The 18,003-nt window shown below is 43.5% G+C and overlaps 1 protein-coding gene across 1 annotated transcript in view; it reads right to left on the bottom strand.

Moving 5' to 3' along the window:
- LOC145396220 (fibrillin-2-like) overlaps window positions 1-18,003 on the bottom strand; it is a 102,261-nt gene that overhangs the window by 53,659 nt on the left and 30,599 nt on the right. The window contains exons 8-15 of the mRNA XM_080269654.1: window positions 17,283-17,459; window positions 16,465-16,584; window positions 11,138-11,260; window positions 9,100-9,348; window positions 8,053-8,172; window positions 6,017-6,232; window positions 4,366-4,538; window positions 1,772-1,979 (exon numbers count right to left, since the gene is read on the bottom strand). Of these exons, the coding sequence (XP_080125780.1) occupies window positions 1,772-1,979; window positions 4,366-4,538; window positions 6,017-6,232; window positions 8,053-8,172; window positions 9,100-9,348; window positions 11,138-11,260; window positions 16,465-16,584; window positions 17,283-17,459 (1,386 nt within the window). The remainder of the gene's footprint in view (window positions 1-1,771; window positions 1,980-4,365; window positions 4,539-6,016; window positions 6,233-8,052; window positions 8,173-9,099; window positions 9,349-11,137; window positions 11,261-16,464; window positions 16,585-17,282; window positions 17,460-18,003) is intronic.

Below are 18,003 nucleotides of genomic sequence, written 5' to 3'. Positions count from 1 at the left end.
GATCAAATAACAAATGATTAAATATTAAATGCAGAGCTAGTACAGTACAATGTACAGTACAAGCAAAATCACTGATGGTGTGTAGAAAAATGGTGCTTCACTGTAAGTCAAAGTGACTGCATAAGCAAAATGGATTGTATATCAAAAAATTATACAATGGTGCTTGACAGTGAGTCAGTGATTGTATAGGCAAAACTGACTGTATACTGAAAAACATTACTTCACAGTGCATCACTGAGTGTGACCTCAAGGTTGAGGAACTGAACAGGGAGGCTGCCACAGACTGAGCAGTGTGGAAAGCTGCCATTAGGTGACCAAGGGTGACGCATGCAAACATGTTGCAGTCTTACTATATGATACAATACAACAGCGATCCAGTAATCTTATATTGATAACTGGTGCTCCACAGTGAGGCACAGTGACTGTATAAGAAAACTGGTGATCATATATTGAAAAATGCTGCTACAATGTCAAGACGATATTGGGTGAACAATAACGTAACGGTCACTAGTGTACTGTAGTAAGGTTGGCCTGTATACATATGAAGGACTTGTATTAATATTAGTTTTGTAACACTAATGGTAGTGCTCAATAAAAAAATAAAAAAAAAAGCAGTGAAAATGAGGAACCATAGCCTTCTTACTCTAACGTGGGATAAAATTGTAATTTCTCCATCTTCATTGCTGAGCTGTAACACTAGATAAACTCTAGGGTATGATGCTAGTCATGAAGAAGAGCTATGGAATGATGTAGAGCTATTGCATTGTCTTGCAACTGAGCTATGTGAAATATATAAGCTGCAAAGGGATAAAACTCTGGACCAAGTCACTGTAAAAAAAAACTCACACATCCTGAGCTGTTTAGATATCTATACCAGTAGTTTGAAGTCTAGTAAAACTGCATATCATGAAAATTATCTAAGCTCAAGCAGACATCCCTAACTCACATAAAAAAATCTGCAAATAACTAAGTAAGCACATATGTAACTTTTCTCTGATTGCATTGTCAGTGGAATACACAGCTTCATAACACCTCTTCCCCAGCAATTTATTTTGCATATTACACTTTAACAATGATGGGAGGTGGCGCTGACCAGTATCCATTCACTTGATGTAGTGCAGCATATTTCTTTCTTCACCTCTATATTCTTTTTCTGTGTCTGCCCTCCTCACTTAATGCTTCTCCCTTTCTTTCCTGTCACTTTTTATCAATCTTCTTTCCATTTCAGGTAGTTCTACACTGAATGACAAACCTAATGGTTTCCTGTAACCCAAGAAACTTTCCACAATGCTGGGTGGTAACCATGTAACTAAACAAATGGGTGAAGTGCAGCACACTATGGTGCCCCTGTTAACTGGGTGAAGAGACACAAATGTGGCGTCTATCCAGGAACCAAACCTCCACACCATCCCTTGTGCCTTGCTGTGGCAAGTGTTGTCCACTGCAAGGGAACACTGGTTCACTGCACGGGACGGCCCAGCAGGGGCAGCTGCTTGCCAGTAGTTAATGTATCTGTCTGGCCAGGCAGACCAAGGTTAATCAATAACAAAAGAAACAACAACACCTCAACACTGTCCTGCATGCTGGTTATATAATTTTACAACCATCATAACTTGCATCACTACCATACCAGAAAATATTAAGGTCTAATGTGCAGAACAAACTGCTTACATAGCAGTGTTAGGAAAAATACAAAATCTCTTAAGAACACAACCCCAAAGTCCAGTGACAAAAATAAAAGGAATAATTTTCAAGTATACCGACGTCTTACCAATGCAATACCTGCCAGTCGAATCCAGTATGGTGCCATCCTCACACTCGCACCTGTATGAGCCTATGACATTGATGCAGGTGCCACCCACACAGGCCTCCTCCCCCAGCTGAGAGCACTCGTCGACATCCTCGCAGATGTGGGTGCTGGGGTTGAGCTGCGTGCCTGATGGACAGATGCACTGGTAGCTTCCTGGGGTGTTCCGGCACTACAACGCGAGACACCTAATGTCAACACTGGTACTAGTATTGTGGCAGCAAGGTGGCTTCAGTATAATTATTTATCTTCACTATACTATACTATAAATATGCTTAAAGATACATATGCTAAGTGATACATACATTAAACGATACACTTAATGTCAACACTGGTACGGTAATAGTGCTATGGCAGCAAGGTGGCTTCAATATAACTGCTTCTCTTCACTACACTAAATGATACATATGCTAAATAATATATATGTTATGCTAAATGATACATATGTTAAATGTTACACATACTAAACAATACAAACACTAAATGATACACATATACACAACAAACAGTAACTACCAAAGCCCACTGTGCCCACTTCTGAGTACTGTATAGAGGTACAGGGCTAGTCTACCAGTAGTCCACAACATTTAAAGGTAAGAGAAAGACCTATGCACCTGGCAGCATGTACATACTGTACATACATTAATATAATGTCACGTTTCCTGTTAAGGAATCCTCGTACTGGGATTGGCCACGGTACAGCTGATGTTTCCTACGGACTGGAAGCTAAAGCAAGTGCCGAAACCAGTTAATTATTTCCCAACAGTCACAGGAAGCTATTGGGGAAAAGTTGAGATGTGAAATAAGATCCGTAACAATGTGAGAGTCTTAGCTTGGACTTAGACTCTATGTAGGGTACCGTACTTGTGGCTGAATGTTTCCAGCCTGAGGGTGATGACTGTGTGGTTGGTTACCAAAGCTGCATTTTAGCAAGATTTTTAGGGCAAGGTGAAATGCTTCACCTTGGTGTCTGATGTCATCAACTTGGTTGGCAAGCAATATTCCTGTCCTTGCAGGGCTCACACACCAAGAAAGTGACTACTATGCCAGATGCAGCCAGCTTGGTCACCACCAAGGCATGTCTGGGGCTGCACTTGTCGGCACCAAGAGAATTTGCTTCTAAAATAAAAGGCTGATACACATAGTACTGGCATTCTGCAATGAAAGGGTCATATGATGTAAAGTGAGGTGAACTGCTCGGTAAATATGACAAAACTGTTCATTGTTACGTATATAACATACCTGAAGCAGAAGCACTGAGTATAAGTTTTCTCTTGTTTTGTACCTCTCTCCCTTCACTGATGCCATTTTCATGACATCAGCAGATAATTGTATATTGTCCCAGCAAGCATCTGAACACCACAGCAGCCCAGTTGCTGGACCAAGTGGGATATTTGGAATAAATCTGGCTAAAATGCAGCTCAAACTTGTAACCACATAATTACCCTCATGGCAACACCTCCCAGGGTGGAAGGTGGCAACCCAACTGCAACAGTACAAACTCTGAAACCCAAAATGCTTGGGTCCAAGAGCTTTATGCAGAATCCAGTATATAGGGAGGCAGAATAAATTATTAATAAGAGCATATCTTGTAAAATAATAGCCTACAGTACCAAGAATAGAAAATGCAATGAAGTATCTTGTACAGGTACAGTGTTAGTAATATATCATCTGTTGTTACACTTGTCCACAAATAAACTTTGTCTTCATATCTACAGTGATTGTGTAAGGACAGGTGATATCAACAACCTTCTACTGCATTTAAAAATATTTTGCGAAGTGGAGGTTTTTGGAAACTGGATGTTCAGATTTGGGATGCTGTACTGTATTAAATGAAAAATGCATGAAAACTTTTAACTTCTGAGATCCAGTGACGTATTAAAAACTACCTTAAGATGCTTCAAATGAACTATGAAGGGATTATAGTCGCGAGGCACAACTCTGAGGTTGTCATTATCGTACCCTGGCAACCTACCATTCAAAAGTGTATCCAATTTCGTATCATATACACGAATCGTATTATTATGCACGAATATATTACTGTATACACGAATATTATTATACACGAATCACTTGCCTCTCATGTTATAGACGAAATAGGATGCACTTCTGAATGGTAATTTGCCAGGGTACGATAATGACAACCTCAGAGTCGTGCATCGTGACTATAGTGAACGTTAAATCAAGCCCTTCCAGTTTGAATATTTCTCCCGAGCTGAATAAAACCAGGTAGAGGTTGTTGCTCTTGCTCAACCTGATCTGTTTAATCAAGCAGACCCATCAACCACAAGTAAGCAATTTATGGGGCTGTGTCATAGGTTTCGTACACTGTTGATGTGTCTGTGTTTTACTGGGGCATATACTGTGCAGTGGTACACACACACACACACACACACACACACACACACACACACACACACACACACAATTCCTGTATACTACAAACAGGTAAATACACACACACACACTTCTTGTATACTACAAACAGGTAAATACACACACACACACACACACACACACACACACACACATTCCACCACCACAAGAGCATTCCTCACCTGTCCGCCATCACAAAGCAGGTTATCAATTGCACACTCGTTGATGTCGTGGCAGCGTCGGCCAGTGTCATCAACACGGTACCCAGGATTGCAGATGCAGCGATACCCGGCCTCTAGGTTCTCACACGCACCGTTTTGACAGATTGTGGGGTTCAAAGCGCACTCGTTGATGTCTGTGGGGGAAATGAGAGACTGACTAGGAGAGAGTCATTGCTGGCATACTCACTGATGTCTGTGGGAAAATGAGAGACTGACTAGAAAAGCACCATTGCTGGCACACTCACTGATGTCTGTGGGAGAATGAAAGACTGACTGGGAGAGCCCTATTGTTGGTACACTGTCTGTGAGGGAAATGAGAGACTGACTAGGAGAGTGCTAATGTTTGTACTCATTGATGTCTGTGGGAAAATGAGAGACTAACTAGGAGAGGACTATAGCTGGCACATTCACTGATGTCTGTGGAGGAAATGAGAGACTGACCAGGAGAGCACTATTGCTGGTACACTCGTTGATGTCTGTGGGAGAATGAAAGACTGACTAGGAGAGTGTCATTGCTGGTACACTCATTGATGTCTGTGGGAGAGGATTCAGTGCACTCTTGTTGATGTCTGGGGGAATGAAAGACTGACTAGGAGAGTCTGTGTGAGTAAGGTGATGAAAGAGGTGGAGAATGAGAGACTGACTTGGAGTGTAAGTGAGGTGAAGAGGGAGGGGGAGACTGAGGATGTGATGGAGGAGTATATGAGAGAGGGGGGAGCTGTGAACTGGAGAGAGGGCAGACTAACATGAAGGCATTTTATTTGTGGCCAACCTCTCCTGGATTATTGCCTCTGGTTACGTAGATAGACTGACAAATAGATAGACTGACTGATAGATAACAGACAGATAAATACAGACAGACAGATAGATACAGAAATAGAGGAGGGAGAGTGAGAGACTGAAGAGGAGAGTGTATGTGAGTGAGGTGGACGGGGGGAGAGGGAGGGGGAGGCCAAGGATGGGATGGTGGGATGGAGTGGAGAGGTACAGTATATGAGAGAGGGGGATGTGAGCTGGGAGCAGGGCAATGAAATGGTGCTGGACAGGGCGACAAGGAGGCGATTTGTTTGTGGCCACCCCTTACGGGATTAAGGCGTCTGGCAATAGATAGATAGATAGACAGAAAAAGGAAGCAAAATATCCAATCCTTCCATGGCAGGCAATCATTCCAGTCAACACTACTGCTTTAACAGGACAATTATTTATTATGTACTATTCCTTTTAATTTAACCTGGCCTAAAGTTGCCTTCTCTCCATCCTGAATGCCGAGCTATAGCAATGGATTAACACTAGAATATGGGGCGAGTCACAAAAAAGTGCTGTGGAAAGTATGCAGAGCCACAGCACTGCCTTTTTCTGCCTCTGGGTTACGTGAAATAAGCTAAAAACAACAACAATTTGGGCCAAGTGGGGGAGAAAAAAAAAAATCCTGCTTCTAACTCCCGGTACTAATTGCTGTTTCTAAATGCTGGTCCTTACTGCTGTTTCTAATACTGGAACTAACTGCTGTTTCAAATTGCTAGAGCTAACTGCTGTTTCTAATTGCTGGTACTAACTGCTATTTCTAACTGCTGGTTCTTGCAGAGGGTGGTGGCCAACTGCTGCTACTAACCGTGTCCCTCGTGCGTGATGCCGGTGCCGTGTGGACACAGGGCCTGGAATTCGTGTGATCCAGGCAGCGGACACGCCTGGCAGGGAGTGCCCCACCCCAACTGCTGGCCCAGCACCACCGTACAGCAGCAACATCCTGACTTGGTGGTGGCCGTGGTGGATGGGTTGGAGCACTGACCGTCACGGTACACAGCGTAACAGAAGTCCAGCTTGGTGTCTGTCCAGCAAAATAAAAAGAGAGAAAAGTGAGCACCATCTTTTCTACAAAATAAACTACTGGTAAGCAAAATGAATAATAATAATTATAAAAATGTTGGTCTGGTTAGTACTTGGATGGGTGACCGCCTGGGAACACCAGATGCTGTTGGCATCCCTACGTGTCAAGTGGGGTTGGTGGAGGATTAGTGCCCCTCCCTGTAAAACAATTACAGTAACTCTAAGCCCTTGGCCACCCCATTTGGGATACATGGCATCTGGCAATGAATGAATGAAAATAATAATAATAATAATAATAATTAGTGCTGCAATGGGATTGAGCCGGTGAAGGTTTATATCCAAGGGATGGTTGGGGTTTATTGCTCACATAATGCCACTCAGGGATGAGTGAGGCTGGTCACTCTCATCTTAAATGCCTGAACCAACTTTCCTAGCCCCGGGCTCCTACGCTCCTCATGGGGAAACGTAGGATTAGATGATGGATGGATGGATGGAATAATAATAATAATAATAATAATAATAATAATCAACCATGAACAAGAGAAATGAACACCATCTTATCTATAAATTTAACCACCAACAGAAAAGTTAACACCATTTGATCTCCGTAAGTCCAGCTTCGTATCAGATTAACAACCATAAGACAAACTTAACAACAGTGAACACCCTCTTATCTATAAGTTCAACCATTAACAAGAAAAATTAACACAGTAAACTCTCAATTATCCAGCACAATTCAGCCAAATATCATGAAAAGCCAGATATTGTACAGTACCCCCCATTGGCTCAATATTCGGTGTCGAGCCAGATCTTGCATTGCTATCTGTCTCTAACCTCCATCCTAAAAACTTTCCCAAGGGTAAAGGACGAAAATTAAGCCTATAATATAATACAGAAATGATACAATACAGTAATACAGTAATACAGCACCAGATGGCGACCTTAAATGGGCTGGTTCATACATTTTGCTGGCGGATATTGAACAAAACTGCTAGTTGCATCCCATTTCATCACTGGATATTGTTTCAACAGAGCCAAGTAAGTGACAGGAAGATATATGAGTTGACAGACAGAGAGAAAAGGAGATGACAGGGTGAAGAGATGGACACGTAGATAAGTGAATAGACAAACAAATGGATAGGAGGATTATGCCATTTACCCAACCAGATGGACAGATAGATTAATAGATAGATGGATGAATGTCACTTACTTGGCTCTGAAGTTGCTTTGGGCCAGACATTGCAACAACAAATAAGGAAGAGTTTATGGTACTGTATCATCTTATCTATGAGAGAGAGAGAGAGAGATTTACACTAGCAAGAAAAGTGAAAGATGGATGAATGGAGAATGAAACTGAACTACAGAATGATGGGCAGGTGAACAAATAGATGGAGAGACAGACAGGTAAATAAACTGGCATATGGATGGGTAGATAAATGGATAGATGGACAGGTTTATAAATGGATAGATGGAGAGAAAATGGATAGGATGGAAAGATGGACAGGCAGATAACTGAACAGACAGATAGATGGACAGTTGGATAGGAGGATTAGGCCATTTACCCAAGCAGATGGACAGTGAGGTGGAAGGGGGAAGAGGGAGGGGGAGGCCGAGGATGAGATGGAGGGATGGGGTGGAGAGGTATATGAGAGAGGGGGGTGTGAGTTGGGAGCAGGGCAGTGAAATGGCGGGGGACAGGGCGACTTGGAGGCGATTTGTTTGTGGCCACCCCAAACGGGATTGAGGCGTCTGGCAATAGATAGATAGACAGATGGACAGATAGATAAATAGATAGATGAACAGATGAATAACGTCACTTACCCAAGCACATAACACCACTGACGCCAAGTGTGAACCCAGGCTGACACTCACACTGGAAGCTGCCTAGTGTGTTGATGCACCGACCGTTCTTGCAGGGACCTGACTGACACTCGTCCAGGTCTGTTGACATACTTGCACTGTATACTTGTTGGAGAGCATCAGAAGGGAAATACAATCATCATCATCATCAACAACATCATCATCATCACTGTCATCAACATCATCATTATCATCATCAGTCATCATCAATCATCATCCAGACATCATTTCCCACTGCAAGATGGGGATGAGGTAAGGTCCAGAGAGCCCAAAAAAAATTGACAATAAGATACTAACCAAAGTCTGCCCAACTGAATGAGTCTCACTCTCATTTGCTCACCATTCAAGGCCCTGGAATCCTGGCTCATCTTACTGGTCAAAAAACATTCCGCACATGACTTCACACTCACAGTCAAAGAAACACAGCTAAACCTTACACAGACAGCCCCATTTAAAAGCTTTGTACGTGGAGGCGATTTGTTTGTGGCCACCCTTTACAGGACTGAGGTGTCTGGCAATAGATAGATAGACTTTTAATCTCTATCTGTTTACCTAATTATGAATTTGTCAATCTATTTACCTACAGCCAGACACTTTAATCCTGTAAGGGGTTAAGAAAAGACTATACCCTTTACACTGATGCCTACAGTTCAAAGACATCTTACTAAAGCTGAATAAATTAAAATAGCAGTCTAAGACAACTGGGTGCACAGGGTGAGAGGTGTGAATGTTGAGGGTACAGCTGAATGAGGCAGACTGAAGAAAACCTGGTGTGTCATACAATGTGACCTCAGGGATAAGTGACTGAACAGGGAGACTGCTAGAGATCACGCAGCATGGAAAGCTGGGATAAGGGACTGACTATAAAAGCTGCCAGAGATCCAGTAGCGTGGAGAGCTGCCACTGGGTGACCAAGGCCAATGCATGACAGGATGTTGGAGCCTTTATAAATGAAACAAAAACAAAATGTTGAGGGGTCATGCACAGGAAAAGGGATGGAAAACTGACCCACACAGGTTTTGCCCGAGGGTGCCAGCCTGTATCCTGGTTGACACACACACTTGAAAGAGCCATCAATGTTGACACAGGTGCCGTGTTCACACATGCCGGTCTCGGCGCATTCGTCAACGTCAGTGCAGAAGCTGCCATCAGTGGCGTGGGTGTAGCCGTCATCACACACACACCGGTAGCTTCCTGGCAGGTTCTCACAACGGCCAAACAAACAGATGCGACGGTTCTCCTCACACTCATCAATATCTTGGGGGAGGGGGGGAATGAATAGAAGTCAGTCAGAGGACAGTAACAAATAATCCATCTATTCATCTATCTATCCACCCACTCATCCATCCCTACATCCACTCACCCACCCATTCGTGCATGCATCCAAGCATCCATGCATCCAACCATTCATCCACCCACCCACCCATCCATGTATCCATCCACTAATTTATCCATCCATCCATCCATCCATCCACCCACCCACCCATTTATCTATCTATTCGTCCATCCATCCACCCACCCCCTGCCCATCCATCCGTCCAATCCAGTATTACATCTCGCTCAGGGAAGCAGGGGGAACAACTGTAAAACTTAGTGATGGGACAATGATGATTACCAAACTTATGCTGTATATATATTAGGATAAAAGTTCATACATGACTTTCAGTGTGGCCATGATAGGTAAAACTACACCATTTTTACTTTAACTTGGTCTAAAATTGTCATCTCTCCATCTTGAATGCTGGGTTGAAAAAAGGGTTTAACACCAGAATAGGATGCCAGTCATGAAGAAGTGCTATGAAAAGGGTGTAGAGCTGTAGCACTGTCATCTTTTCCCAATGAACTACATGAAATAAGCTTCAAAAGGATATGATGCCAGTCACAACGATTTGCTCTAGACAGGATGTAGAGCCACGGCATTGCTTTCTTTTCCCAATGAGATGAATGAAGCTAAGCCAAGGACAAAAATCTACACCATTAGATTAACAATGGTAGGGGTCAATCTGGGAATAGTACACTGCAGACGGCACCCATCCCTTACAAACACACAGTGCATAATGTTAGAGGCAACACATGTACTCTCATCCACTGAAGCTCACTGGGTATGTGGGCGTGCATGTGAATCCAGGGCCTGGTGGAGACCCCTTATGGCTCTGGTGCTAAGAACATTGTAGGACATTAACCCTTCTTCAGCTGAACTGATAGTACCTCCCCCTCAAAATAATATATATATATATATATATATATATATATATATATATACACATATATATATTCTGTTCCCTATATGTGAGTACATAATTAAGCATAACAGATCAAAATCATGTAATGCTGAGGAACATTTACCACATACAGTATTTGTAAACTTCTGGTCTGCTCCCAGGGTTCCCCTTGGTCCCAGGTCCTGGTGTTTTGGTAATACACCCCCAACCCCTCTCCCAGACCCTGGGTGAAACTGCTTCCCACCCCTTACTGGACACGGAGTTTTGTTATGTCAGTGTAAGAGTACACCCACGAATATACACAGCAAAACTGTACGTATTGTCACATGGCCAGAGTCTGTGCATATGAATGTAACAATGTACACATGAACATACATGGCAAAGCTGTTTGTGTATGCACTGTCATGTGGCCAGAGACAGCTAAGTTAGTATAAAAAAAGCATAGTAATCAAAGAGACTCTTTTCTACAACCTGGCCAAGACTCACTAAACTTCATGCAGCCACTACCTGGTATTCAGGCTATGACAGTGACACAATTCCCTCAGATGAAAACAAACCAGTTACAGTGTAATGAAATGGGTCAGACATTCAAGACTTCATAAATCACAGCAGCAAACCTGAGTGGCATTACATGAGCAATAAACCCCAGCCACCCTTTACATGGCACCCACACAGCCTCCATCTGGTTGGAGAGCCTTCACCCTAAACTACCAGGCTTCATTTGGTTATATGATTACACCCAACATAGGAAATGGGTTAAAGGGATACAGGACACCACTTGGCTTGTCACTCAGTGTAGAGTCACCAGGAGTGTGTGCACCTACCTATACAAGCAAAGCCAGAGGGGGAGAGAACATATCCTGGGTTGCACACACACTGGAAGGATCCATCCAAGTTGGTGCACACACCATTTGCGCACATACCGGTCTCGCTGCACTCATCATGATCTGTGCAAAAACAAAGCATCATGGAGACAAATATGGTATTATGAATTTTTACAGTTGGTCAACACAGTATCTAAAATATAAAAAGCATGATGGAGAATATTGTTATGAATCTGTATTGGATGATGGATGGATGCATGTGCTCTCTAAATGAACTTGAAGGAAGGAGGAGACATAGTAAGCCGTGGAGAAGGTGGATAGAGGTGGTAAATGAATGCATAAGACAGGAATAGGATCTAACGAGGCTGGGGAACTGACAAGTGATCAAGCTGGCTGGAAGAATTTTGTGCAGAGTGTATGACCAAGGTTTGGCACCTCTTTTTAACTTGACAGTTATCACATTGATTCATTACGGCAGGAGGGTGTAAAAATATGTGGAGAAAGTTTTATCTTTTTTAATATAACCTATCATGTGGAGCCAGTATTTCAAACGGTGAGTGCATGGGAATGTGGCTCACTGAATTGGGCAGACTTTGGTTAGTACCTCATTCTTCTTCTTCTTTTCTTTTTTCTTTCTTTCTTTCTTTTTTTCTTTTTCTGTGCACCCTACTTCACCCTACCTTGGTGTAGGAAAGGAGGTCTGAAAGATAATGATGACGATGTACATTCAATCTACATTTTGTTTCGTTTTTAAAGGCTCCAACATGCTTGCATGTGTCGGCCTTGGTCACCTAATGGCGGCTCTCCACGCTGCACGATCCATTGCAGCCTCCCTGTTCAGTCCCTTAACCCTAAGGTCACACTTAATGACCTCGTCCCATGTCTTTCTCGGTCTACCCCTCATAACCCCACCCCCAATATTAACACTTCTCACCTTCCTCACCCAATTATCATCCCCCATCCTCTCCACATGTCCAAACCACCTCAATCTACCTCTCCTCATCACAACACCAATACACTCCAGTCCCATCCTATCTCTCAACTCTTCCATTGTAAACCCAGACCCCCCAGACCTTGCACGCAGGGACACACTACACATCCACCTAATCATTGTCATTTCTGTACGTCTGAGCCAGAGCATATCCTCCTTCTTTACTGCCCAGGTCTCACTACCATACAGCATTACACTCCTAACATATGCTGCATACAAAGACCCCTTAGCACGTAGGGAGAGCCCTCTCAATGTCAGGAGAGGCAAGAGCTCCCTGAACTTCTTCCAACCACTTCTCACCCTAGCCACAGAGCTAGCTCCAGACCCACCTCCAGCACACAACATGTCTCCCAAATAACAAAACTCTTCCTCACACTCAAGAGATTCACCAGCAAGTTCAATCCTTTCACGCCTGACAATCTCCACCTGCTCACCCCGACACGCCGTACACATAAAATCAGCATTATCTCGCGGTCTACCTCTGATACCACTACATCTCTTACGTACCCATTTATCACAAACACCGCACAAGATGGAATTACTTCTCACATCCTTGTGGCAAACTGCACATGGCCACTCTCCCTCATCTTTGACAGTACCGCCACCAATCCTAGATATCATCACTTTTGTTTTATCTGCATTTACCCTTAAACCTTTGTGCCCCATACCATCACTTCACTTCCTAAACCTTTCCTCTGCCTCCCTTTCGCTCTCCGCAATCAACAGCAAATCATCAGCATACAACATCTCCCACGGGAGTCCGTTTCTAAAGTCATGTGAGAGGGCCTCCAGTACCATGATAAACAACATGGGACTCAAAACTGACCCCTGATGCACACCAACATTCACGGAAAACTCATCACTCAAATCTCCATTCATTCTTACCTGTGTGCAAGCACCCACATACATAGCCATAACCACCCTAACCAGCCACTCCTCCAAGCTAAGCTTTCTCATTGCACCACCTCTCTTGGGACTCTGTCAAAGGCCTTTTCCAAATCAACAAAAACAAAATACAGATCCCTTTTCTTACTGATATATTTTTCCTGAAGCTGTCGAACAATGAATATGGCATCAGTGGTCCCCCTACCTGGCATAAACCCAAACTGCATCTCATCAATATTCGCTCTTTCTCTAATCATACCTTCTAAAACTCTCTCCATTACCTTCATTATCTGATCTAAAAGCTTTATACCTCTATAATTTCCTCTTTCCAGGGCATCACCCTTCCCTTTATACACATTTACAATTACACTCTTCAGCCAATCATCTGGGACAACACACTCATAAATAATCCTATTTATCAGGTCAGTGACTAACCTCACCCTTAAATCGCCTGAGGCCTTCAACATTTCGGCAGTCAACCCAGACACACCTGATGCCTTCCCCACCTTCATCCTGCCTATTGTCTCATTCACAGTAGCAGCATCAATCAAACGCCAAGGGCCAGACACTGGATCTGCTGGCTCCAAACCTTCCCTGTCCCAGTCAAACTCCTCATTCAACAACTGGCTATAATGCTTTCTCCATGCGTCTTTAATATCCTCACTGTTCACCACTACCCTTCCTTCATCATTCTTCACACACTGCTCACCTATGATATCCCGATTATCCCTCTTCACCTGACCTGCCACCCTAAATATATTTTTCCTTTCCCCATGATTTAGGTTATCAAGTAAAAGTCTCTGTGACTCAGACTTTGTCCTGTATACCTCTCTCCTAGCCCTCCACTTGGCAGCCAAATATTCCTCTTTGCTACCACTCTTCTTCCATTCCAGGAAAAGCCTTCTTTTCTCCTTAACTGCAGCTTGCACACCCTCATCCCACCACCAAGTTACTTTATGTCTTGGTGGTCCTCTTGTCCAACCGCATGTTACATCAGTAACTCTCAAGAGATTGTTCTTGAGGGCTCTGTACTGTTCATTAATGCCTCTGTCTACAGCTCCCTGTTCAGCCACCACTCTCCTCAACTCGCTATAGAAGGCATCCCTTACTACTTAGTTTTTCAGCTTCCATATTTTCCTCCTAGGTACATAAGTCCTCTTTTTCATCACTTGTTCTTTAAACACCATATCACAAATCAATAGTTTGTGCTGCTGCACACACTCCTCACTTCCTATAACTTTAACATCCCCCACTAACCTCCTATCGGCCCTCCTAACCAGAAATAATCTATCTGACTGCTATTTCCCCCAGACTCATACGTAATTAACCTACTCTCTCTTTTCCTAAAATATGTGTTGCACACAATCATGTCCGTTGCCTCCCCAAACTCGAGTATCCTTTCCCCTTCTGCATTCCTAATACCATATGCACATTCCCCATGCACTCCTTCATAACCTTGTGCTGCTTCATCTACATGGCCATTTAAGTTCCCTCCCTCCCAAAATCACTATCTCATCATCCTGCATACCACCCACTACACGTATTAAATCATCCCAAAATCTATCTTTCTCTGCTTCATCCAATCCTGCCTGTGGGGCATATGCTGATATAATTGAAGCTATCTTTCTACTGAATAGAATTTTCATTACCAATATCCTATTCCTTACTCTTATAACATTCATAACATATTCCACCCATTTCTCCTCAACCATCACACCAACACCCCCATATCCGTCTGTCCCCCCCTGCCAAAACAACTTATAGCAACAGTCCTTCCCAACAATCTTTCGGGCTGATCCACCCCTGTACCGGACTTCCTGCAGACACGCCACATCCACCCACCTCCTACTGAATGCCTCAACGACTTCCCCCGCTCTTCCCCTCAAATTTCCCACATTCCATGAACCCACCCTCATCAAAAATACAAAAAGCATCAGAGAGGATGTGAGGGCAGCAGAGTGGCAGAAGAGAGAGCACTGTGGAGGTGATTTGTTTGTGGCCATCCCTTGTGGGATTAGGGCATCTAACAATAGATTGATAGAAAAATATATAGACAGATCAGGGAGAAAATTATTATGGATCAGTACACTTGATCCAGTGTCTAAAATATTTCCATCCTTACATTCTGAAACAGTGAATGATGTGCTTGAAAATAGTCACTTTACTCCTTTCACTTTAACTTGGCCTAAAATTGCCATCTCTCACTGAATACTGACCTGTAACAATGGATTAACACCAAAATATAATGCCAGACTTACTTTACTACTCTAACTTGGTTTAAAATTGCCATCTATCTTGAATGCTGAGTTACAAGAACAGATTAACACTGGCATATCAATCTATGAACAAAAAAGTGCTATGAAAAGGATATACAGTCTATCTATCTATTGCCAGACGCCTCAATCCCGTTTGGGGTGGCCACAAATAAATCGCCTCCAAGTCGCCCTGTCCCCCGCCATTTCACTGCCCTGCTCCCAACTCACACCCCCTCTCTCATATACCTCTCCACCCCATCCCTCCATCTCATCCTCAGCCTCCCCCTCCCTCTTCCCCCCTCCACCTCACTCACATACACTCTCTTCGTCAGTCTTTCACCCTCCATCCTCTCCACATGGCCAAACCACCTCAGTGTGTTCCTCATAACGCTTCCTGTCACATCCACATCCACACCACAACGCTCCTTTATATCCTCATTTGTCAGCCTGTCTCTCCATGTGACTCCACAGGCTCCTCTTAAATAACTCATTTCCACTGCTCTCACTCTTGACTTGTGTCACAGCACTGTTTTTTCCTGCCACAAGGCTGTGTGATATACACTGGATACAGACGAAACTCTGGGCCAAATTACAGTACAACAGGTAGTGAATAGTAACAAACAAGTGCTATGGAAAGGATGTGGTCATAGCGTACTGTAATTTTATTCTGTTGCTGTACTACTTGAAATAAAGTGCAAAAGGAAGAAAATCTGGGCCAAGTTAAGCTAAAAGAACTATAAATAACTTTGACTGTTTTTTTTTTTTTAATGGAAAGAGGAAGGAACCAAAGGCTAAAAGCACACGAAACTGTTCCCTCCATGGGAAAAAATAGTTAAAAATATAAATACATTTACTGGACTTTAAAGACTGGAGGTCATAGGCAGAAAGAGAAAGAGACAGAGGAAGACAGTTTCGGAATCGACCTGTTGCATACATGAACGACCGAGAGCACTGGTTCACTCGTGCATTAGAGAGCTGGACAGAAAAGGGGTGAGAATTTGCTACCTGAAAGTGCGTACCTACCACTGTTAATGCAGCACAAAGATGGAACTTTACAACAAACCGGTTTATTTCATTATGGATTCAGAAATAATGCTTATGGAGAAAATGCACACAGCAACACTGCTCAATGTAAATCCACTGATTCTCTGGTTGATTATGCCATTTAGACTTAAAATTATATGGAGGACACATACCAATACAAGAGCGGCCATCAGAGGAGAGGTCAAAACCTGGAGGACAAGTACATGTGAAGCTGCCTTTAGTGTTGTAGCAGCGGCCGCCCTGACACGCACCTTCCCGACACTCATCAATATCTGAAATGGAGACGAGGACTGGTGAGTGCGATGGGGTCTTGGTTTTATTTTATTCATACTACCACTGAGTGATTTTTATTCACCTTCAGGGAGGCGCCTGATGAAACGGCAATTACATACTGGATCAGTACTCAAAATAGGGTTGTGTATTTGGGGGATCATCACCCCTAAATGTGCCAGTCCTTCACCTGAAAAGTGGGTGAGGGGGTGAATGGGACAAGCCTTTACAGCTAGATGCTAAAAGTCTCCTCTGAGAACAGAAAAAATGTAACCAATGTGAAGCTATATGCAGTGGATAATTCATACTACAGTAGAACATTTGCTATGATTTAGGAAGCAGTACTTCCAATATCATGGACATTTCTTTTTATTCAACAGCCATGACAGCAATGTGTTTCAGTCTCAAAATTCCCACAGTTGTGACTTCTAGGACAGCATTTCTGAAAGGTCTCATTTATAAATAAATATTTTCATCCACCTCCTATTAAACACATTTCATTGGAGGGGAGGGGGTTAGGACCCACCGTGGGTCCTCTTGAGCAGAATATTTCCATGGGTCTCAGGTGTATTTAAGAGAGGTCAAACCCATCTAAATTTCAAGCACTGCCTTGAACATTCGGTGAACAACAGACGACACACAGTCATTCAGATGTCACCACTTGTGATACACACCCGATGCCTCCTCCATCCACACCTACCATAGCAACGGTCAGTGATGACGTCGAGGGTGAAGCCTGGGTAGCATTCACAGGTGTACCCAGTGTCGGTGTCAATGCAGCGCCCACCCTCACCACACTGGCCGGGGCTCAACGTACACTCGTCCACCGGCGGCATCACGAAGCCAGGCGACGGCTCACACAGTTCCCTGTACAGCACTGCCAGAGATGGAGAACAAGACTGAGATTTATTAACTGCACACTACATCAAACTTCATCACTAACACTATATTCTTGTGTTAATCTACTGGTTCAACTCAACATTTCAGAAGGAGTGAGATAAATTTGAAGCCAAGTTAGTGTAAAAGGGATACAGCTCACATCAATTCTCCAATATTTCTTCTATCTATCTATTGCCAGACGCCTTAATCCCGTAAGGGGTGACCACAAACAAATCACCTCCATGTTGTCCTGTCCCCCGCCATTTCACTGCCCTGCTCCCAGCTCACACACACCCTCTCTCATATACCTCTCCACTCCATTCCTCCATCTCATATACCTCTCCATTCCATCCCTCCATCTCATATACCTCTCCACTCCATCCCTCCATCTCATATACCTCTCCACTCCATCCCTCCATCTCATCCTTGGCCTCCCCCTCCCTCCAATATTTCTTATGAGCTTACTTTCCCTATGATCCTAATTTCCCCCATGCACCCATTTTTCCCTGATTACATAAACCTTCTTTCCCCCTGGACTAATT

This window comes from Coenobita brevimanus, chromosome 35 (assembly GCF_032717465.1).
Source record: "Coenobita brevimanus isolate Jiangsu-jjx chromosome 35, ASM3271746v2, whole genome shotgun sequence".
Taxonomy (NCBI): domain Eukaryota; kingdom Metazoa; phylum Arthropoda; class Malacostraca; order Decapoda; family Coenobitidae; genus Coenobita; species Coenobita brevimanus.
The sequence above is the reverse complement of the archived record's forward strand: the minus strand, read 5'-3'. Positions and strand labels throughout refer to the sequence as shown.